Below are 24,931 nucleotides of genomic sequence, written 5' to 3'. Positions count from 1 at the left end.
CATCTGTCGGGTTTGGATAATTGATTAATTTATAAGTATTCTTCATATTAATATTTATACTTATACTATATTTTTGTCGTTCAGCCTGTGCCTTTGTATAATAATTTGATAAATCAATATCCTGAGAGGATTTTCCAAAGATAGAACCATCTTTTCCAACATGTCATTTATATTAGATTAAAAATGATATCATAAAAATTTTCATTATTGTTCAGTTGAAATAATACATATAAACATAATTGACCACAACATTTAGAATTAATTTCTTGAACTTGAAATGTTTGATAAACACCATTCTGTAAGAATTGTATTACTTCAACAGGCGGTGGCATACCATAACTATCAAAATAATATTTATCCTGACTATTATGAATACAAACCCAATGAGAACCATTCTGTGTGTCTAAATTCATAATAATATTCATTGTATTCTTGGACAACTTTTTTAATTCATCTCTCATACAAATAACCACATTATCAATTTTTAGTTTTTTACAATATTTAGTAAGTTCTATATTTGACGTTGTATTCTTTCCAAATTGTTTAAACCATTTATCCATTTATTTATGAGAAAGATATAACCCATTACCCCTTTTAGTTAGTTTAACACCCGCTTGAGCGATAGAGGAAAGCATATCTCCAACTAACAATCTAGCTTTATCAGGTAGACTTTCAAGTTTTTGAGCAAAATCCACAATTACACCACTTCCACTAATTTGTTTCTCCAACTCCTTGTTATGTCTTTCCAATTCTTTTTGAGCTTTTAGTTGTGCCTTCCTTTCGTTAGCAGTTTTTACCGCTGCTGAAATACCACCAGTCAATGCTCCCGCCGCACTTAAACCAGCAAATAAAGGAATTAGAAACGGGAGAAATCCTCCCTCTTGTATTGAATATTTCTTTAACATAGGTTTTGTCATTTTAATTTTAAGTGAACCAGCATCATTTAGTGTTTTTACCTGCTCTCTTGTGAGTAAAACATCAATTCTTACTGCTCCTTTTCTTTGAATTGTATTAACGTTAATAATACAAGGCTTTTGATTTTGAATACAAGATGTTAATTTATTAAGATTGATTTGATTAACATATACCAGTTCTTTCCTACTCATTTATTTATGAGAAAAAACCTATGTGATATTAATCATAACACCATTATCTGTATTAATCTGTAATTCTGTTTCCTCCAAAAGCAAACAATAAGCATCAACTTCTTCATTCTCTCCTCTTTCAATGTATAGAGAAGTATCCACTCTATTAGACTTTATAGTTTCCTTTTGAGAACTCAGGTCAATTGCGTAGATGGTATAAAGTTTTTGAAACGCAACCATATCCAAAATAGGTTCATTATTACCGTTGCTTTCACACACCTTTTGGTAAGACTTGTAGGCTTCCGCATAATCATTTTTTTCCCAATCAATTTCCAATCTATCTCGCGGATAAAATGTTCCATCAAGAGAAACCCGAAGTTGTTTCACCTTAGCATTATCACTCAGCGCATTATTCTTATCAGTACCCTCCTCTCCATCTGGTTTCTTAAAAATGAGCCATAGGTATCGTGGCTTTCCTTCAAGAACACCCAAATTCCAAGTGTAGGTAGTGTGTTCCAGTTTAACGTGTTGACATCTTCTTTTAAGGTATGATACATTTAGCGGTTTCTTTGAGTTAAGTCTTCTATTTAACATCTCTTCCGTTTTAAGATTAGGAGTATATTCACTAATATACCAACACAAATCATTAATAACAAATTTATTATTGTCGCCAAAAGCATTTTCAGCCCCAAAAAGCAATCTATTTACATTATCATTCCTTTGTAGTTGAAATCTAATTTTAAGACCATACAAAACTTTATCATAATCACAAAATCCAAATATACCTTTCAGAGGTACTGCTACGGTAAAACTATTCTCTGCTTTTGTATCATCATTATACATTGACTTCCTTTGACTATAACCAGGGTCAGCATTTGTTCCCGTTGACATATCAGGAATAAAACCTTCAACAGCTCCCTTACCCATTCTATCACTAAACGAATATAGTGTAAATTTCATCATTTCAGATATAGCAGAGACATAATCAACTGCTTCAACCTCTTGTGTTCCAATATACAGGCGGACACTATCAAACATTTTCCAGAAGAAATCATTTATGAGTGTAGCATTAGTATTATTCGCAGCCTTAGTGAATTTAAATTTACACAGCAAGAAACTATCAGCTATATTCAAGTAAGTTTGTTGATTATTTATTTCAAAACTTTTTGTTCCGTTTGAATTCCAGTCTGTTCCTGTTGTAGCATTTACCTTAAAATAGTCTTCCTTTTTAGTAGAGTTTGAAATGATAATCGTATCATCCAAATCATAGATACTATCAATCGCTTCCATACTTGTATTTATATAGCATTAAAATCGTTGAAACCCTGACCCAAGTATTTTAATGATTTTTTGTCGTTCTTGTGAAGATAGTTGAGTTTTACCTTTTTTAATTTCTTTGATTGCTTGTAATTTATGAGACTCCTTTTGAGCATCTTTTATACTCTTTATAGCACCCGCAACTGAGCCCACGGCTGAAGCAGTTGAACCAATTAGGTCTTTATGTTTAAGGATGGTTGAACCAATACCCATTAGAGTATCAATTATCCCATCTCCTTTATTTCTAAATTGATGTCCCACACCCCATTGTCTCTTTGGTTTATGGTATCCTCTACCAAGAAACATACCTTCACCCTTATAGTATGGTGAAAGGAACATCCCATCCCCTGTAATTATTTTATATTTTCCCAACTCGTGTTTTCTCACAATAACCATTATTTATTTATTGAAAAACTTCACGTAGGTGAATTCTGATGGATATAATTTCATCATTAAAGGATATCATACGATTATCTTGGTTGGTTATCCTAAAATTTACTCTGTATATGGTTTTTCCTGACACAGGTAAATAGACAAGATTTTTTGGTTCCATATTAAATTTATAACCAATCGGGGTTGAGTATGCACTGAATGAAAATATTGTATTTGTTCTTATTCCATCGTTATAAGCACCATCAATCAAATCACAATGAATTAATACTGAATTTATACCGGAGGATATTTGAATGACATTATCACTGTAAGACGTCCCGTTAGTTTCAATCTTTTTAGAAGAGAAACCCAATAGCTCTCTGAACGAATTTTCAATCGTGAAATCAACTTTATAATTATTTTTAAGTTTAATAGTTGATTTTGAAGTGTGTTTTTGAATATCTATTACAATATTTTTTGGTTCATCACCTTTTTCTTTCATAAGGCGAGAGACTTCTGAAGATATTTGAGAAATCTCGTAAGCACCAGGTGAAACGGTTATAGTTTTATATCCACTTCCTGGATTATAACTAAACTTGTTGTTTTTCTCTGTGATATTAAAAAGGGTATTGTAAGTCTCCATTGACAACAAAGAAGCCTCATATTCTTTTGTGGGGTCAAGTTGTAGTGGGTAAGGGAATGAAGCTGTGTAATCACTCGTTGTGAAATTAAAACTAAGAATTGTGCTTCTCATCTTATTTAATATCTAATAAAATATCTTTGTATTGACATTTATTAATTATTTTCATATTCATCAACTGATCTAAAATGGCGGATGCTTCATTAAAACAATTGTTGTTTCCAGCCTTCTTACTACCTAACAACAATAATAACCTATTAACTAATTGTGATGGGTCATTTGGAAGAAAACTAACACCCGAACCAAGCTTACTTAAAGCATCAATAATATGTTTCTCCTTCTCATTCTTCTTACTTTTACCAGCAACAGAAACTCCATAATCAAGTGCGTTTAGCAACTCAATATACTCTCTATCTTCCTCTCTTTCCATATCAAGCGGTTCATCAAAATAAGGTGAATTAGCATGTCCATCTTTTGTTAGAAGAAACATTAATCTTGGGGTTAATTCAACATTTGGTTGGTCAGAACTTAAGAACACCAATTTATCATTAAATATCAATAACTTTTCTTTCACAAGATGGAACTGTGCTGGTTCTTCTGTTGGAGTGAGACCTGCTCTGGTTTTTGAACCCTTCAAATATTCATTGTTTTGAAGAGCTTCTACAATATAATTGGAAAGTTTATTTACCTTCTCAAGATGCCGAAATAATCCTTCATCATCATATTCTAATTCTCCAAGTTCTTGCTCTGTCATTTGACTAAAATCTTTGAGCATTTGAAATTTTTTCGGAGTAAATTCTACCGTGGGAACTGTAGGTGAAATCGTTTGTTGAGTTTTTAAAAGTGGTTTAAAAAATTTCTCTTGTTTTCTTTCAAAGGCTTCTTCACCAGTTAGTTTCTGTCTCCTTTTCTTCTTTATGTCTTCCTGTTGCTTTACAACTTTTGAAACCAACTCTTGATGTTCTTTAAACTTTCTTACTCTTTCTTCGGTATTCATTTTCTGTATTTATTTATTGAAAAATATCATTTAGTATCTCATCTTGTTTCACAACAATATATTTATATTTTCCAATCGTGTGTTTCATATTATTTTCAAATTCCTTCTTACTACATAATGTAGAACAATTATCTCTCCAAAAATTATTTGTATCTATTGAATTTAACTTAAATAAAATAAAAGTATTAGCATTGTTTCTTATTGAGCGCCGAGGGAGTTGAAAATATGACTGACTAAGATAAATACAATTACAAGAAGAATGTCTCCCTCTTGTATAGTAGCTATCCATTACTGTTTGGTTTCTCTCATTAACACAATCATCAAAGATAACGAGGTTCTTTTTTGATTTATCTAAATCTTGAGGTGAAGGTATATCATCCGTATTATCACTGAGAATACAAGTTATGGGTTTTGGTTTTGATTTTGATTTCTGTGTATCACAAAATAATTGTATTATATCATCAATATTATAATCATTTAGTTTGTTTTGAAGTTTAAATAAACCGATAATGTCTTCCTTTTTAAGACCCGCATTAAAACCCTGTGAGAGTAGTTGATACTCGGGTTGAAAACTTGACTTTGTAAAAATTATTAAATTATCATAATCTAAAAAATTAGGACTAAGGAGCATCTTTAAAAGTAAACAGGTTTTTCCACATCCGTTGAACCGACTATTAGACATCTCAATGAATTTGGAAGATTTTTATGGTTATTAAATTTTATCTTATTTTCCCAAACGGGTAAAAAATCATTCATTTATATATTTGGAAAACAAGTCATCTAACTTTTTTTGAGTTTTTTGAGAAACTCTATATTTTATCCTGAGTTCAGGTTTAATTTCAAAATAATCGATTATTTTGTTTATATAGTATCTTGTATTAACATTTCCATTAAAATTATTTTGAATAATAAATATCATTAAACCCTTATACATTTCCTCAATACAAATAGTCTCTTCCCTTGTAAGAAATGGTGTATTATCACCATAATACTTAACATTCATCTCTCTTATTAATCTTGTAAAGTAATTCATTTTTGGTTCTAATTTAAAAGTTATATATTTTTCTATATTTTTTATTATCATTAATTAAAATTAAATCACAGAAAATACATTGTTTATATGAACCCTCATTATTAAGCCCTATTCTACCACAATGGTGGCAGATTTCTAATTTATCATATGGAGAGTCTGGAAATTCTAAATATCCTTCAGAATTTATCATATTTATAAAGTAAAATTATACTTAAAACAAAGTGCCTTTTTTAGAGGCTTTTTTAAAAATGAAACTGTGCTTAAAGTAAAACACAAAAGACAAATTTCAGTCAATCTCTACTTCGGTGGAAGATATAGAAAAATATGTCAAAGATGTTAAATTGAACAAAGATAAATATGGAAATTTTTTGATTAAACCCATAATGGAGAATAACATGTGTCCTTTTATTAAATTTACGGGACAAGCTATGTTAATTAATAACTCTATTAAAGTAAATTTGGCAAAAGTTTCTCCACTACTACTAACAATTTACTCAAAGCTTGAAAAGGTCATTGATAAAGAAGCTTTGAAAATGAATGATAAGACCATCAACGATTCTAGAGGAAACATTTGTATATTCTTTAATAGACCCAAAGATGTGGGTGAAATTAATAATATGAATATTAGTGGTGAACTATCATTCCGTACTCTGATTATTAGAGATTATTTGAAAATAACATTTAATGTAAAAAATATTGTGGTTATTAGTTCTAATGAAAGAAAATATATAGATACTGATGGAAGTTTAATGGTATGTAAATGAGTGATATTAACAGTCAATACTCTGAGAGTTATTATACTGAGAGTCTAGGATCTGAAGATAGTTATGATACTAATAGTTTGTGTTCAAATGATAGTTATGAGAGTAGCTTTATTGATGACTCAGATAGTGAAATTGAAATTGATGAACTAGAGTATCTAAACTTTCTGGCTAATACATAGACGCTTTACTTTAAGTAAAGTTATATACATAAAACGTGTTGAAAAGCTCAAAGGTGTTTTACTTTAAGTAAAGTTATATACATAAAACGAGTTGAAAAGCTCAAAGGTGTTTTACTTTAAGTAAAGTTATATACATAAAACGAGTTGAAAAGCTCAAAGGTGTTTTACTTTAAGTAAAGTTATATACACTAGGGCATGCCCGTACTATATATATATCTAAAATTATATCCCCCCCCTCTATTTACATGAAATGGTTTGGTCCAAAGCGAACGGCTTGCGAGTACGGTGACAATCCCCCCCCTCTATTTACATGAAATGGTTTGGTCCAAAGCGAACGGCTTGCGAGTACGGTGACAATCCCCCCCCTCTATTTACATGAAATGGTTTGGTCCAAAGCGAACGGCTTGCGGAGTTTGGTAAAGAAATCGCCATAGCGTGCACAAACGCGCAGGAAAGCGAAAGAATCGCAAATTAGTTTTAATTAGTTTTAAAACATAGTTTAACGCCAACATAGCGGCAACATAGTTTGCCAACGTGAAATAAATGAATACGCTCTCAAATGTGCCGTCCGAGGCAGAGTCTGTTCGCCACGTTCGGCACACGTGATAGCTCGCTGCTCTCTGATTGGTTGAATCGTTTTTTGGACATAGCTCGGTAACTACTTGTCCGATTAATATGAAACCTTGAAAAGGCACATCCTCAGGTCCCCAGCAATATACCTGGCAAGTTTAAAGTATATCGGACCCGTGGTTGTCGAGAAACAGCGGTCACAGACATACACACACACATACACACACACACACACACAGAGATTACTGGAATTATAGATAGATAAAACGAGTTGAAAAGCTCAAAGGTGTTTTACTTTAAGTAAAGTTATATACATAAAACGAGTTGAAAAGCTCAAAGGTGTTTTACTTTAAGTAAAGTTATATACATAAAACGAGTTGAAAAGCTCAAAGGTGTTTTACTTTAAGTAAAGTTATATACATAAAACGAGTTGAAAAGCTCAAAGGTGTTTTACTTTAAGTAAAGTTATATACATAAAACGAGTTGAAAAGCTCAAAGGTGTTTTACTTTAAGTAAAGTTATATACATAAAACGAGTTGAAAAGCTCAAAGGTGTTTTACTTTAAGCATAGTTTCATCTTTTAAAAAGCCTCTAAAAAAGGCACTTTGTTTTAAGTATAATTTTACTATATAAATAAATATGATCAAAGCAACGTATTGCGACGTTTGTGAACAAGAATATAAACAATACAAAAGACACCTTAAAACTAACAAACACACATTTAATCTACTTCACCTACTATCTCCTATTCAGAAGGAAACAAAACACTGTTCTGCATGTAATAAAAATATCCTCAAGAAAGGCTTCGAAATACATCTTAAAACAATTCTACATTTATCACATTTTATCACAACTAAAAACTCTGATGGCGCATTCAAAGGACATATTAAAATAAGAGTCTTTAACTTCAAACCTCCTGAACCAGAGTCTATAGTTGATGCTGTAGAAATAATTAAACCTGCTGTTCAAACGTTGATTGAAAAAACACTAAAAGAAATGAAACCACTTAAATTTTATATGGGAGTAAAATTAGAAATGACAAAGGACAAAGGAGTTATAGATACACCATACATGAGAACTGAGCCACACTTTATATCTTCATATCAAGATTTTAAAACATCAGGAGTCTATGATGAACTTATTAAACAAGAGCAAGATGTGGATAATTCAATCGTAGGAAGTGGATCCAATATAGGAAAAATTATTTACATAGACATTCATATTCTTAAATCAGATCCTCTAAAAGCTTCTTCCTACATTGATTTACCCAGTGTTATCAAAAATAGAAAAGCAGTTATCAATATCAAAAATAAAGACAATAAATGTTTTCTCTGGTCTATTCTAGCACACTTACATCCTCCACATTTTCATGATGAAAGAGTATCTCATTATAAAAAATATGAGAATACATTAAATACGAAAGATCTAAAGTTTCCTATGGCTTTAAATGATATTCCTAAATTTGAAAAGATAAATAATTTATCAGTTAATGTTTATGGTCTAACAGAAACAAACAGCATTCAGGTTTTAAAGCTTTCTGACAATTGTAAACAAACTCATATTAATCTTCTATATTTTAATTCAGAGGAAAATTCACATTATACATACATTAAAGATTTGCTAAATTAATAAAACCACAAGTATGTAAAAGAACAAATAAAATATATATTTGTTTGCGTTGTCTTAACTTCTTCCATACACAAGAAAGATTAGATAAACATTCAAATTATTGTGGTGAACATAAATCAACGGTAATCAATATGCCTAAAGAAGGCTCAAATATCACATTCAAAGATGAAAAGAAAAAGATCAAACATCCATTTGTTATATATGCTGATTTTGAAAGTATTCTAGAAAAAATAGATACTGCTTCTCCAGATCCAAAAGAATCATACACAAATAAATATCAAAAACATACTCCTTGCGGTTTTTGTTATTATATCAAATCATCCGTTGGTGATAAATATAACAAGTTAGAGGAGTATAGAGGCTCAAATACCCCAGAGGAGTTTGTGAAACGACTAGAAAAAGACTGTGTCCGATTAACCAAGATAATGAGAGAAACTAATAAACCAATGTCCTTGACGAGTGAACAGAAAAGGGAATTTAGAAAAAACAATGTTTGTCATATTTGTGAGGAAAAAATTGGTGAAGGTCTAAAGGTTAGAGATCATTGTCATCTCACTGGTAAATATAGAGGTCCAGCTCATCAAAGTTGTAATATTAATTATCAACTCCCCTCTTTCATTCCTGTCTTTCTTCATAACAACGCTCATTATGATACGCATCTATTTATTAATGAACTTTCAAAGACATCTGGACACATTTCAGCAATTCCTAACACGGATCAGAAATACATTTCATTCACAAAAACAATTCACACATCTCCTATTACTCATATCAGATTTCTTGATACATTTAAATTCATGGCAAGTCCATTGGCTAACTTGGTTCAAAATCTAAAAGAGTTTCCATGTCTTTCAGAGTATTTTTCAGATAAAGATTTTCTAACACAAAAGGGAATTTACCCCTATTTACCCCAAAAGGGACTATATGGACTCATTTGAGAGATTCAATGAAACACAACTTCCTTTAAAAGAAAATTTCGATAACAAATTAAACAACAGTCATATATCTGATAAAGATTATGTACACGCACAAAATGTTTGGGAAAAATATAACATCGAGTATCACGATTTGTATCTCAAAACTGATGTGCTTTTATTGGCCGATGTATTTGAAGCCTTTAGATCTGTTTGTCGCACTGGATATGGATTGGATCCTGCTCACTACTACACAGCACCTGGATTGGCTTGGAGCGCAATGTTGAAAATGACAAAACAAGCTTTGGATTTGATAACCGATGTCGATATGCTTTTGATGATTGAAAAGGCAAAAAGAGGTGGAATTTCACAAGTATGCTCGAGCAGATACGCAAAAGCAAATAACAAATATCTTCCAAATTATGATTCAACGAAAGAGAGTTCTTACTTGATGTACTATGACGCAAACAACTTGTATGGCTGGGCAATGTCTCAAGCTCTTCCTTATGGGAAACTAAGATGGGTAAAGGAAAAAGACTACACAAAAGTTTTACAAGATGTATGTATCTCTACACAAAAAGAATTGGATGATTCAAAGGTTGGTTATTATTTTGAGGTCGATTTAAAATATCCTGAAGAACTTCATATCAAACATAAAGATCTTCCATTTGCTTGTGAGAAAGAAAGTCCAAAGAAAGAATGGTTGAGTGATTATCAACGATCGTTTGATATAGGTGAATCAACAGAAAAATTACTTACTACATTATATAACAAGAAAAATTATGTACTACACCAAAGAAATTTGCGACAATATTTATCAAAAGGTCTAAGAGTAGAGAAGATCCACAGGGTTCTAAAGTTCAATCAAAGTCATTGGTTAAAGGGGTACATTGATTTTAATACACAAAGAAGAACAGAGTCAAAAACAAATTTTGAGAAAGACTTTTATGAATTGATGAATAATGTGGTCTTTGGTAAGACCATGGAGAATGTGAGGAAAAGACAAAATATCAGACTAGCAACATCTTGGGAACAAGCATCAAAATTAATTAATAGACCGAGTTTTACTAGAGCTGAGGTCTTTACTGAGAACTTTTGTGCGATCCATTTGGTTAAAGAGAGTATTGAAATGGACAAACCTATTTACATTGGAACATCAATTCTTGACTTGTCAAAGTCATTAATGTATGATTACTTTTATATTAATCTAAAATCAAAGTATAAGGATAATGTGTCATTGTTGTATATGGATACTGATAGTTTTATTTTGAAAATTAATACTGATGATGTTTATTCAGACATGAAAAAGGACATTAATATCTATGATACAAGTAATTACAGTCCAGAGAGTGAGTTGTTCTCTTCTAAAAATAAAAAGGTGATTGGAAAGTTCAAGGATGAATTGGGAGGAAATGTTATGAGTGAATTTGTGGGATTGAGGTCGAAGGCTTATGCTTATAAATACATTGTGAATAACGTTGAAAAGACTGATAAGAAGTTAAAAGGTGTAAAGAAAAATGTCATTAAAGAAACAATAAACTTTAAGGATTATTATAACTGTTTAACAACAAAGAAAGAAGAGTTTAGAAAGATTAATGGAATAAGAAGTTATAAACATCAATTATATTCAGAAGAGGTGAATAAGAAAGCATTGGGGGCTTTTGATGATAAGAGGTTTATTTTAGAAAATGGAATTGATAGTCTCCCTTATGGTTATATAAGTATATAAGTGATAAGATATATAAGTGATAAGATATATAAGTGATAAGATATAAGTGATAAGATATATAAGTGATAAGATATATAAGTGATAAGATATATATATAAGTGATAAGTTAAAAAGGGGGGTTAGGGATTTTAACGGGCTACCGCCACCTTTTTTACTATTATATAAATGATAGAACCAAGTATCAACCAGACTAAAGAGTGGAGGTGTAATCAACCTTGGTATATAAATGGAAAACATAACGAATGTGAAAAATTTCAGATTCAAGAGGTTGAGAGAATCACTGGTCAGAAGGTTCTCAAGACGGATAAATGTATTCATTTGTTAAGTGGGGTAATGGAGGGTGGGAAGAAAAATATATTAGAGTGGAGTGAGAACTTTAATGGTTATCAATCGGATAATAAATATTATAATTTTAAAATGGTATGTGGGAGAGGAGGAGGTCAAACAAGAACCCTCCGTGAAACATACCACTTTATACTTTCACAACAAAAGGTTAAGGAACCTGTATACTTTATAAATATACTTGATGGGGATGAGTTCTATAGGAGAATGGAACTCTTAAAAAAGTTAGAAAGAGATAATATATTTATAGGCTCATTAGTAGAGTGGTCTAAGGAACTACATTAAGGGGCTAGTGGGGGAATAGGGTAAAAATTACATGTAAGTGAGAAGGATCATAGGTTCATAAGGCTAGAAGGATTATAGATTCATAAAGGAAGAAAATCATAGGTTCATAAGGTGAGAAGGATTATAGGTTCATAAGGTGAGAAGGATTATAGGTTCATAAGGCGAGAAGGATTATAGGTTCATAAGGTGAGAAGGATTATAGGTTCATAGAGGGAGAAATAGAGGTGTTTATGATTTTTGAAAAAGACAAGGGGGTAAATGACATTAGATAGGGATTTCCCATGTTAAACGGAGGTGTCCCAGAAGCAACATTTATCACCTACTTGCGTTGGTATGAGGTAAGAACATCGCGGACTAAAATCGCGATTTGTTTGAAGAAACCAGAATAAATTTAGCAACAAAGACAACATGAATGTTTTCATATCATTCTCGTTTCACAGAACTTGACACAAATTAGGTGTAATTATTGAATAGCGCATGCGCATACACTCGGATGTGTGTTGGTATGAGGTAAGAACATCGCGGACGACGCCAGTGCATGCGTATAATTTAATGACTGGTCGAATTTGGTAGCGCATATTGCAGCGGATATCCTCATGATTCTACACGTCGCAGCTGGTGACCACACTGTGGTCATTTTTCTCCTGTCTCTATTCAAACTGGTTGAATGAATGATTATTATATTGCAGGCACCTGCAACTCACCACAGGTGAGTTCATTTCCAAAGTAAAGGAGAATCACCTGCTTGAAATATAATTATTTTAAACAACTTCTAAAAGGTTCCAATGATATTGTCCAGGCCATTTTCGGATTTATTTGTGGAATAAGCTAAGATTTAGGAGTTGTTTCAGCTTTTTTGGTTTTGTTCCACTGCAAACCAAATAAATACATGTGTGGATACCAAAAGGTTTTTTAATTTCAACAATTGTCTGGAAGAAATGGTGCATTATTTGAAAAAAGTGCAAGGGTGCCCATATTTTTGGCCACGACTGCAGATTCTATTTTAGCATCGCAACCATAGTTTGTTTTACAACAGTCGACTAATGGCAAGTGCGGATTTTCACAACGAGAAGATGGAAAGAGTCTTACGTGAATGATTATAGCTGCCAAGCCGAGATGTTCAGCAGTTTCCTCCGGATCTTCCATGATTTTTGTTGCTGGATTTTCATGAGTAACAGCAAAAGTGAAGTTAGGGTTGCCAAACTATAAAAGTTTTTATTGCCCCTCATTCTTTCCAGTGATATACTGTATACAAATAATTTAACAAAGTTAAACATTAATTAACATGTGTTAACATCCTGGCAAATTGTGTACAAATGGCTTGATTGGAACCAAAGGCTAAGCTACCTCTGCACCATCTGGCAGACTACACACACACACACACAAACAAGAGATGGCCCATTGCAGCTAACACTGGCAAACATCCTTCCTTACAAAGATTACCACACTGTGTGAGTATCCTACTTAGTTACTCAACTTACTAAACCCTAACTTGGTAACTTTGTAGTAACTTACTCCTATTGGTCTATTTACTCAGCAACCGTTCTCCCCTAACCCTCCACACATTTCGCTTAACCCCTTCTTCTGCTCCCACTTATCTCCCTTCTCTTACTACCTTTTCTACCCCTTCACCTACAGTGTTTTGAGAAAGTATTCACACCCCTTGACTGTTGTCACATTTTGTTGTGTTACAGCCTGAATTTTAAATGGGTTTAATTGAGATTTTTTTTGTCACTGATCTATGCATAATACCAAAATGCCAAAGTGGAATTTTTTTTAGAAATTCTTACAAACTAATTAAAAATGAAAAGCTGAAATGTCTTGAGTCCATTAGTATTCAACCCCTTTGCTATGACACAAATTGAGCTTAGGTGCATCCAATGTCCTTTGCTCATCCTTGAGATGTCTCTACAACTTAATTGGAGTGCCCGTGTGGCTAATTCAATTGTTTTAGAAAGAAACACACCTTTCTATATAACGTTCCACAGTTGACAATGCATATCAGAGCAAAAACTCTTCCATGACGTCCAAGATACTGTCCGTAGAACTCCGAGATAAAATTGTGATTAGGCATAGATCTGGGGAAGGGTATAAAAAATTTCTCGTGTTGAAAGTTCCCAAGAACACAGTGAGCTCCATCATTACGAAATGGAAAGAACATGGAACTACCCAGACTCTTCCTAGAGCTGGCCATCCGACCAAAATGAGCAACTGGGCAAGAAGGACCTTGGCTAGGGAGGGGACCAAGAACCCAATGACCACCCAGAGAACCACAGAGTTCCTTGGCTGAGATGGGAGAACCTGCTGGAAGAACAACAGTCTCTGCAGCACTTCACAAATCTCAGCTTTATGGGAGAGTGGCCAGACAGAAGCCACTCCTGAGAAAAAGGCACATGACAGCATGTTTGGAGTTTGCAAAAAGGCAAGTGGAAGACGCGGGTCGCGGAAAATGAGGCAAAAGATTATTTGAGGTCTGGTCTGATGAGACTAAAATTGAGCTCTTTGGCCCGATTGCATAAACCATCCGTAAGGACAGATTTCAGGACTTACTTAACTTTTCACTGAACTGTTCTTTTAACATTTCCCCTAAGGACATCCTTAAGTTGAGGATAGTTGCATATACAGTACAAATAATAACTTAGTCAGTAGTCACGAAGAGAACGATTTTCACAGCACGACGCCAGAGGCTGATAGAACAATACTTCCGCAATTTTCACTCTGGTAAGATCGTATATTTGTCTCCATGCGAAGGGTGAAGCTATGCTAATTAGTTAGGGTATAAGGTAACTTCCCCTGTATATAGTCGCCTCTGTGGTTTTCCCTTTGTTCCTTATGACACATGCAACCCCAGCCATGCATTCCGCACCGATTCTAAATAAACCACATAACCTCCGACCGGATCCGGACATTCGACCACTATGACACCACCCAGCGAATAATCTCTATGGGTGCGGAGAGTGACCGTGGGGCCCCACCCCGAGATGTGATGATTGGTCGTGGCTGTGGAGCGATGCGATGGCGCTTGTTGATTGGTGCGCGCATGACGTCATGACAGAACGTTCCAGCACAAGGGACAAAAAGGCAGAAGCACCACCATTTTCGCTCTCTTGGTTCGTAGTTGACATAACGAGCAGTCGCAGATACTCTCTTGGCTCGTGGTTGGCATAACGAGCGGTCGCAGATACTCTCTTGGTTCCGACATTGGTCACAGGCGGACGCATTGTGCTCTCTTCTCTTGGTCCTGGCTTTGATCGCAAACAGACATGTTGCTCTCTCTCTCTCGTGCTGGGCTTGGTGTAGGTGGTGGCATTTGCACGCTCTCTCTGTTCCTGGCTGCAGGGAAAGGCGGACGTATCCTTCTCCCTGATCCTGGTGGTACTGGCTTCGTGACGGCTGTGTTCTGTGGCGTGTGCGCCTTAGAGACCTTGGCGCTTTTGGGAGCGTGGGACGGTGAGGAAGGAGTGAGGGCCTGTTCACTTCACGGCGGCGGCTGGCGGGGGAACGCGACTTCGTGCCAAGGCGTGCGTTTTCCGGTCAAGGACTCGGGGACCCGTTCGAGGGCCGCTTAAAGCTGAGTACTAAGCAGACAAAATGCACCACACACATTTTTACTTTCATTTATTTATCCCTGTGTTTGTTTCATGAGTCCGTGTGGAGACGTCTCAATTTAGGAATTTTAGTTACCGGACAGTTCTGTTATCCTGGCATTTATTTTACAGAAAAGTCTGTTTTTAATTATTGAGCCAACTATAAACTGTCGGATTTGTGCTTCGCAGTCAGGGCATTAAATCACAAAGGGTGACCTCCCTGAAACAGGTGTTAAGCTGCGTGTCTTGTCCTCTAAAATTAGTTGGTAGATTTAAAATTAGTTGGCAAATTATTTCCGGCACACCGGCTAAATTCCAAATTACTACCACCTTCAGTGAAACATCAGGCCAAGGCCAGCCTGTTCATCAAATAATTGGGCATAATAAAAACTTTCACTGGCCGACCTCACAAGAAGGTGGGGATAATAAAATTGGTGCTGTTAAATAAGTAGTAGTAGCAGAAGAAGAAGAATAAATATATCTGACTTTCACAGCTTCCTCTGAGGTTCCTCACAGCTTCCTCACAGCTTGGTGCTGTTAAATAAGTACTAGTAGCAGAAGAAGAAGAAGAAATATATCTGCCTTTCACAGCTTCCTCTGAGGTCCTTACTGTCAGTACTGGCCATGCTGTGCAGGGCCCTTGTCCTTGCCTCATCCAACACATCCTCCAGGAAAACGACGTCTCCAAAGCGAGTCTTCATCCCAAGCACACGTCCAAATTGCACGTGTTGGCAACTGTCATATAGATATCAAACAAAGAGAGAAAAACAAAGAGAAAATATAGTTCCTTGTTATATTCTGAAGGTAGTTAACAAGCTTCATGATTTGCTTCATTTTGTAGGCTTTCCATAAAATTTAAAAATATTGTAAGAACCGATAAGTCTGGAGAAATTACTTACAAATTCACTGAAGTTGCATTTGTTGTTTAACAATGCACTTTTTTCATACAAGCATGTAAGTGAACAAATATGAAGTTAACTAGAACAGCACTCGGTAGAGTGCATACCTCCGCCAAGCTGAACAGTTAATGTTTTGTATCCACTGATAGGCCGGATCTGCATCCAGACCTGAACCAAAATCTAATTGGCTTGAAAATGTCACCTATTGTTCTTGTCAACAACATATTAACCAAGTTTTGACATAACCCATCCACAACTTTTTGAGATGTCATGCTATACTGTTGGATCCTGACATTTATGGGGGACAAGCTCCTGAAAAAGGCTGCAAATGTCGAATCCGTGAATGTGGGGGCATTGTTTCAATGGGAAAAGGGGGGTATGTTCCCAGCGGTTTGTGATTCATAAGGGAAATTCAAAAATCACGTGAAAAGCTGAGAATACGCAAAGCACAGGCCCGCGGATGTAGAACAGGTCACATTTTACCAACAGCGAATACGTGGGGTCCACGAATTTTGGGAACATGAATGTCTAGGCCTGACAGTATAGCGTTTTTAGCTATATCTCCCAAGAGTGAAGATTCACTTTAAAAAATTCTCATATCCAGAAACAGATCTTCACCAAAATCGAATCAATTCGTCCTTGTCACATACCCAACCTGTCCACCAAATTTCGTCCGAATCCATCTCCAACATTTTGAAATACTTTGCTCACAGACAGGGGTGAAAACACAACCTCTGTCCACCTACGGTGGTTGAAGTAATGATCAGCTTTGGGAATTCCGAGATTTTTTTTGTTTGCCTTTTTAAAACTTTGATAAATCATGTTCGTCTTGGCAATTTGAGATTCAATTTTAAATCATGATGAATACTGTGTTCAAAATAAATTAGACACCAATAAATAATTAATTTTGCGTAATCTCACACAGTTTTAAAGCAAACAAAAAGAAGACAAAAACGTATGTATATCTCCAACCACAGACCCCCAGATGCATTGTACAAATGTTGGGAGGGTTGCATAAAGCATGTTACGTTGTGTCGGAAGCTAATATGAACTCACCGGTTTGCCCACGAATGGCCCATTCGCTGCAGTGTGAGGAACACCTGCTGAAAATGTAACTCCTGGCTGTGGTCTGTCTGAAAAACCATGGATCTCATCATAGACTTCCTTCGCAATACATTGGAGACTATAAAACTTTATTTGCCTCTAAATGTTTGTGGTTCCTGCATATAATATTCTCCTTCAACAAAAGTAAGATTCATACACAAGCACGAAAATCCAAGTTTTTGTTTTCATAAATGGTAATCAACTGGGTCGTAATATGTAGATGAGCGTAGTACATACCACATAGTACATGCGATCAAATTGATGCCTCTTCATACGATCAATTGCTGCTGCTAGGTCTCTGCACACAAAATTACAAATGAGATCCATGGCCAGGAATTGATTGTGAGAAAGAGCATGTGCAGCTGAACACCCACAGTTACCTGGTAAGGTAGAGAGATGATCCATCACTGCGGGTCACAGTCGCATAAGATGACATATCTTGGGATGGAGAAATGTCCACAACTCCCGTGCCTTGTCTGCCAAGAGATGTCATGCACAATGGTCATAGTGTTTTGTGCATTGCTCGGGATGTCGCATATCATTTACAGTGAGAGCCCTGTGAGTGTAAATGTGACATATTTTATGGTGATGATCAATGCTTGCTCAGTTGTACAGTACATGCAGTGCCCACTCCTACTCGCTGATTTGCAGCAGGCCCTGGTCACGTAGGCACGAAACGACCTCGTGCACGGCATCCCTGTATTGAGATTCACCATCGTATTCATCAAATCGCACGCCCAACCTCTGCCGGGGCGCAAACACACTCGAATGGACTTATCTGCACTTTCGGGGTAAATAATAAGTAATCCAAAACACATCAGGATTTGCTTGATGATATAGTATCCATCATTTCCGTAGCAGGTGCACCAACGTGAAACGAGGGTAGCGAAACGCACCAGCATCGTAAAAAAAAAGATTTATCAGCAACAGCACCTGTTTTTGATCAGCACTTATGACACCTTCATACTTCTGTCAATACACATTTTGAGAATATGATGACCATTGTCATCTTTAAAATCCTGTGGATAATGGTCATACGCTAGAAGACGATAAAGATAGATTTCGGAAGTTGCTCGCTGTTTGCTGTCGGATGGACTGCTCAGTTTTATTTTTGTTTCCAGTATTCTGTGGCTCAGGGTGAAGCTTGTACACAAGTCACATTGAGGCCAAAGACCTCAGTAGACATCAGTGTACTTTTACACCAAGTACAAGGACTGTCGACAATGGACAAACAATGCATGTGGGATATTGGATTTTAACCTGCATTTCATGCATCATGAGAAAGGGATTCAGATGGAAACACAAACCCAGATTGGGAAGAAAGCTACGATATCTTTATTCGGGCTTCTTATATCCACGGGCTCGATTCTACAATACATTGATGGCATTTTCCATAAATGCTTGCGTTACTACCATTTGATATTTGCAGTTTAGTGAAAATCAAAAGGAAAAATGTTAATCAGATATATGCTTTTAAAGTTCCCATCCATAAGCTACAGTTTGTGTCTCTACCACACATTTTAAACTAAAACTCGATTGAGTTGGGTTGGGAAATATGTTAAAAATAAGGACAGCAAGGACAGGAAGGGTAGAAGCCAAGTTGATGGAGACAGTGATGAAGATCGGTTATATATGTTGATATTTCCCTATATATTTTTATTTTGTCTTCTTTGAAATCGGTGTTGCTGTTTCGGTTTGGTGTGTGACATCTTCTAATCGCACCTGTTTTAGGAAGTTTTTTGCAATGTGAGTGAGAGATACCTTTTCTGGTTTGTTGTGTCATGCCTGTACACAAATGTTATTCAGTAGTCTGTTGAGATTTTCCCGTACTCTGCTAATCCTAGTCGTCACACTGTGCACTTGGTTGAGTTCCATCAGGCCACCACCTCCTTTTCTCGGCAGGTACACTACCGGTCAAAAGTGTTAGAACACCTCAATTTTTCCAGTTTTTATTGTAATTTACGCAGTTTAATGTCCAGTGAATAACCTGAAATGGTACAAAGGTAAGCAGTAAACTGCTCGAGGTTAAAAAAAAGAGTTTAGGTTTGCAAAAACAGGAAAAGAATGTAAATTGCATAATGCACAGTTATATTGGAAAAAAAAGGCCTTCTTCAGGGAACAAGTAATGGGTTAACAAGTTACAGCTGTTCTGCAGCAATGTAAGTAAATGAAGCCTTGAAAGTTTATGCAAACAATTCCTACAAGTGTCCCAACCTCTGCTATTACTTGATTACAAACCCCCTGTCTGTATCAAAGCAGTATTGGAACAAACTGTTATTCCACCCTCTGAAACATTATTTGGACAATATTGCACTGCAGGAAGTAGTATATTGGAAACTGGAGGAAACTTTGACAGGAAGAGGTCTGGCAGACCCAAAGCCACAACAGAATTAGAAGAAAAGTTTCTGAGAGCAAACAGCTTGCGTGATAGGCGGCTCACAGGACAACAGCTTCAAGCACAGCTTAATACTGGTCGAAGTAAGCAAGTCTCAGTTTCAACTGCGAAGAGAAGACTTCGAGCTGCAGGTTTGACAGGTCGAGTGGCAGTAAGAAAGCCATTGCTAAGATGGCAAAATAAGAAAAAGAGGCTTGCCTGGGCCATGAAGCACCGCCAGTGGACTACTGAAGATTGGAAGAAGGTCTTATGGACCGATGAATCAAAATTTGAAATCTTTGGTTCATCACGCAGGGTTTTTGTATGCCGTCTAGTAGGCGAAAGGATGGTTCCTCAGTGTGTGACACGAACTGTCAAACATAGAGGAGGAAGCGTGATGGTCTGGGGCTCTTTTTCTGGATCCAGAGCCGGCGACTTGCACAGAGTGACTGGCACCCTGAACCAAAAGGGCTACCACAGCATTTTGCAGCGCCATGCAATACCCTCTGGTATACGCCTAGTTAGTCAGGGGTTCATCCTACAGCAAGATAATGACCCAAAACACACCTGCAGGCTATGTCAAAAACTACCTTCGAGGAAAAGAACAAGACGGTAGGCTTCAAATCATGGATTGGCCAGCACAGTCTACAGACTTAAACTCCATCGAGCTGGTTTGGGATGAACTGGACAGAAGGGTGAAAGCAAAGCAACCTACAAGTGCAACACATTTGTGGGAACTTCTGCAAGTGTTGGGAAGAACTTCCCGAACAATATTTGATTTCCATTGTAGAAAGAATGCCACGAGTGTGTTCAGCCATTATATCTGCAAAAGATGGCTACTTTGCTGAGTCAAAAATTTAAATTAAATTTTGTTAAACAAAATGATTCTATGATTTCTTTTTTATCTCCAATTGTTTATTTGTTCTATGCTTAATTTCAGAGTACATTGAGACATTAAACTGCGTAAATTTCAATAAAAACTGGAAAAATTGAGGTGTTCTAAAACTTTTGACCAGTAGTGTACATTCGTGGGATGCACTGATTTTTGTAGACCATTTTGTGAATAGTGAGGAGTTTCCTTGTTTTGATATCTAGCTTTTTGATGTATGCCTGTGGCCAGTTTACGATTCCGCAGCTGTACTGGAACACTGGTACTGCCTAGTTGGTTTATGGCTTTGATTTTGTTTCCTTGGGAGAGGCGTATTTTCAGGATTAGCCTCGTACTACACAAGTATTCTTTGGTAATTGTTTTGCGCATTTTTCGTGACAAATTTATTTGCCTTCTTCTACTCCGAGGTATTTGTAAGATGCTTAATTTTCGAGTTCCTGTATTGTTGTAATTAGGTTGTCTGCTTTTGTTGGTTTACCTTGCATGAAGAATGTGCATTTGGCACCCTTATCTAGGCCAAATTCCATTCAAATGTTGTCGGAGAACCGTTTCACTAATTTCAGTTGTTCTGCCAACTTTTCGGCATTCGGTGCAAATAATTTAAAATCATCCATATGTGTGTGCTCTCCACACATTGTCGTCATAATTAAAATAAAGACAAGGCCATTTGATCACTGGTAACAGAAATGCATCTCATTGCACCGATTTGTCAATGAGTTAAATAATTAAAACGATTAAGTGTGTAATGACAACAAATAATTGTAGTTTGTGAGGATTTACCACATAGCACACACTGATTGAAGGAGTTTACCTTGTACAGTTGGCTATAATTCTCCAGGCTCAGTGCCCGGAAATGCTCCCACAGTGCCAACGCGGAGGGCTCTCCCATCTCCAAGCACGCAGAAAATTTACGAGCGTCCTCCATCAGGCTGGGCTCGCGCTCGGTTTCCGCATTGATACGCACGTACACCTTCGTGTGCCAGTACAAATTACATTATGAACATGGTCATTCAACACCTTCTCTTCTTCATTCAGACATGCCACAGTTTGACTAATTCTTTAAAATTAAAATAAAACCTACAGTAATTCCACTTATATCTCTACATATTGCCCTCTTTATCTACTCTCACCTCCAAACGACCTGAACACTTAAGTTTAACTTACACCCAAGTTTAAAGCTTTTACTGTTTTACATCCTACTTTCTTTGGACTGACTTTGGATGTCATCCTTGATATGCAGTCGAAGCAGGAGTTGTAGTTGATTGGTCAAATTCAGAATTAGCTATTTCTTATCCCCTACGGCCTACAGGAAGATCCTGCTTGTTGTTGTGTTCAAACATGTAGCACATCAAAAATAAAAAGGGGTCCTCTTTTAAATCCTAAAGAGAAATGGATGTCAGAGGAAATGAAAAATTGGTGAAACTTACTTCAAACAGGTGCTGTAGAGGGTTCTTCTCCAGCTCTTTCTTGGACCCAAAACGCTGGAATGCAGATCCCAACAGGCCTGCTCAGCACGCGGAGAGGTGCGCAATATGGAGGTAAGACACAAAGGGTCCAAGTTCAAACCTCTAACATCTTTGGCAGGTAAGGAAGCACCATCGTAGGTTTAGATTGACATGCATAAACTAGTACCTAGTGGCTATATATTTATTACGTAAGCATTAGGAAGTGGGGTGGTGGGGGTGGGAAGGGGGTTCTCCATTTTTTGAAAAGCACCTGCACATTAGTAAAGAAGTAGATGTTCAGGATCCAGTTTCTCTTTTTTCTATAATGATGAAATGTTGACAAATTTGATGCAACTGTGGAAACCTCATTAGAATGTCCATATATTCCTTGCGTGATTTAATCGCAATGAGTTTAAAACTCACGAGGGTAGGTTCAGGTCTAACCATAAAGGGGGCATATGAGGGTGAGGGCCGACCTTTTGGTTGGCCTAAATGTAATTCATTTACAGCTGTGTGGTTAAATTTCCTAATATTGTATTTCAAACTTTATTTTTGCCTTGTACAATGTACATCCATAATACTTGTATTCAGAGACCCACAAGTAACAAGGCAGATACAGTAGCTTAATATGATACAACATCGATACAGGGAACTTCTAAGCGAAGCACTGTCCTTAAGAAAAAGATTAAGCACAATGGGGAGGAAGAAGATGCATAATTTGCAAGAGTAAACCATCAGCTTTTGAATAAATGGGGAAAAGCAGCCCCAAATCATTGCACCTAATTGTATAATTCACAACTGTCCAATTTTAACGCTCCATGATCGAGGTCCCCACGTTGTCATCACACTAAAGAACCGCCAATGATGCTGCATCTGCCTGACCGCTAATCATTACTGTTTCTGTGTACTTTCCAGTAGCAAACTGCAGACACATCTCAGTGCCATGGTCCTGATACAATACATTTATTATCCCCATGCTTTATGAAAAAGAAACTGCGGGTATTGCCATTGGCTCCAACTGTCCGTCTGTCCGTCACGCTATCTCCTCCTATAGCTAAACGGTTGTGCAGAAATTCACCACACCTGGTAGTTATGATCACCCCATGGCAAGAAGGTGCAAGAGCAGCATCATTTTGGCCCCGCCCCCTGGGGTGAAAATAATTAAACCCAGAATTTAACCAAAAAATGGGAAAAAATAATTTAACCCAAAATTTGATGTTGGGATCATTCCTGGTGGAAGTTTTTGCCATCTTTCAACTTTGCTTTAGGTGGGAAGTGTGGGGATTTGCGATGGAGCGCATTCGACTTCGCTGTAGTTGTAGGTATTACCTCTGCCACCGAAGGTGGGTGGAGGTTGTGCTTTCACCCCTGTCTGTTTGTTTGTGAACAGGATATCTCAAAATGTTGTGGACGGATTCAAACGAAATTTGGTGGAGAGGTTGGGTGGGTATGTGACAAGGACGAAATGGTTAGATATTAGTGAAGATTCAAATCTGGATCAGAGAATTTTTAAGTGATTCTTTACCACTTAGTGATAGGGGAAAACTGATATATAGCAAGATATCTCAAAAGGTTATGGACGGGTTAGGACGAAACTTGTTGGACAGGTTTAGTGTGTGACAAGGAAGAATTGATTTGATTTTGGTGAAGATCGAAATCCAGATCCGGATATGGGAGTTTTAAATATATATTCAGTGAGTCTTTACGGATTGTGTGATGAGGGATGAGGGATATCAGTAAGGTGGGTGTGGTTGGATGGTGGAGAGAGTTGGCTGAGGACAGAGAGGAGTAGAGGAGGATCATGGTCATGGCAGGGCAGGAGTTGGATGCCATCAGACCTCACCCTTTATAAAGGGAAGAGGAGGAGAACAACAAACAATTCTTCACCATTGAGAGATGGGGCCAAAAACTATATACAGTACTAGCAGAAGTACCCGGCATTGCCGGGCGGGGGAGGGGAGGGGAGGGGAGGGGAACGGGGGGGAAGGAGGGAGGGGAACGGGGGGGAGGGGAGAAGAGGGGGGGGGATGGGAGAAGAGGGGGAGGGGGAGAGGGGAGAAGAGGGGGAGGGGGAGAGAGGAGAAGAGGGGGGATGGGGAGGGTGAGGGATGGGAAGGGGTGGGAGGGGGGAGGGTGAGAGGGGAGGGGTAGGGGGGAGGGGAGGGGAAGGGGGGCGGGGTAAAGGGGGGAGGGGGAGGGGAGGAGGGAGGGGAAGGGGGAGGGTGGAGGGGGGATGGGGGGAGGGGGGAGGGGGAGGGGGGATGGGGGGAGGGGGGAGGGTGAGGGATGGGAGGGGGTGGGAGGGGGGAGGGTGAGAGGGGAGGGGTAGGGGGGAGGGGAGGGGAAGGGGGGCGGGGTAAAGGGGGGAGGGGGAGGGGAGGAGGGAGGGGAAGGGGGAGGGTGGAGGGGGGATGGGGGTAGGAGGGTAGGGGGGAGGGGAGGGGGGAGGTGGGAGGTTACATTACACTGATTTACATTGAAAACTGCTGAAATATGTACGCAACTTCAACTTAGCACAGTTTAGTAAATACTCGAGATAAATCCATGCGGTAAAAGATTGCTGAGAGCTGCTAAGACCTACGACTTAGAAATTCCACCTGGACACACTTCAGGGGGGCACTTTCAAAGGGGAGATGTGCTTATTCTTTCTAAAAAATATTTTAGGTGTGGTATAGACACGATATTTGTATGCATCGGTTTCAAAAATCGAGCAAATATGGTAAATATTACTCACGTGAAACCAGGATCCGTCTCGGTGGTAGCCAATAGCCATGATT

General features: G+C 37.3%; 1 protein-coding gene across 1 annotated transcript in view; it reads right to left on the bottom strand.

Moving 5' to 3' along the window:
• Positions 1-24,931, bottom strand: part of RARS2 (arginyl-tRNA synthetase 2, mitochondrial) — a 79,881-nt gene that overhangs the window by 11,671 nt on the left and 43,279 nt on the right. The window contains exons 7-15 of the mRNA XM_078773567.1: positions 23,037-23,103; positions 22,137-22,213; positions 21,521-21,679; positions 18,084-18,190; positions 17,827-17,922; positions 17,684-17,744; positions 17,399-17,475; positions 16,054-16,178; positions 12,946-13,013 (exon numbers count right to left, since the gene is read on the bottom strand). Coding sequence (XP_078629693.1) covers positions 12,946-13,013; positions 16,054-16,178; positions 17,399-17,475; positions 17,684-17,744; positions 17,827-17,922; positions 18,084-18,190; positions 21,521-21,679; positions 22,137-22,213; positions 23,037-23,103 — 837 coding nt within the window. The remainder of the gene's footprint in view (positions 1-12,945; positions 13,014-16,053; positions 16,179-17,398; positions 17,476-17,683; positions 17,745-17,826; positions 17,923-18,083; positions 18,191-21,520; positions 21,680-22,136; positions 22,214-23,036; positions 23,104-24,931) is intronic.

This window comes from Myxine glutinosa, chromosome 3 (genome assembly GCF_964187855.1).
Source record: "Myxine glutinosa chromosome 3, kmMyxGlut1.1, whole genome shotgun sequence".
In the NCBI taxonomy this organism is placed as follows: Eukaryota; Metazoa; Chordata; class Myxini; order Myxiniformes; family Myxinidae; genus Myxine; species Myxine glutinosa.
Note: the sequence above shows the minus strand (reverse complement) of the source record. Positions and strands in the feature narration are given on the sequence as shown.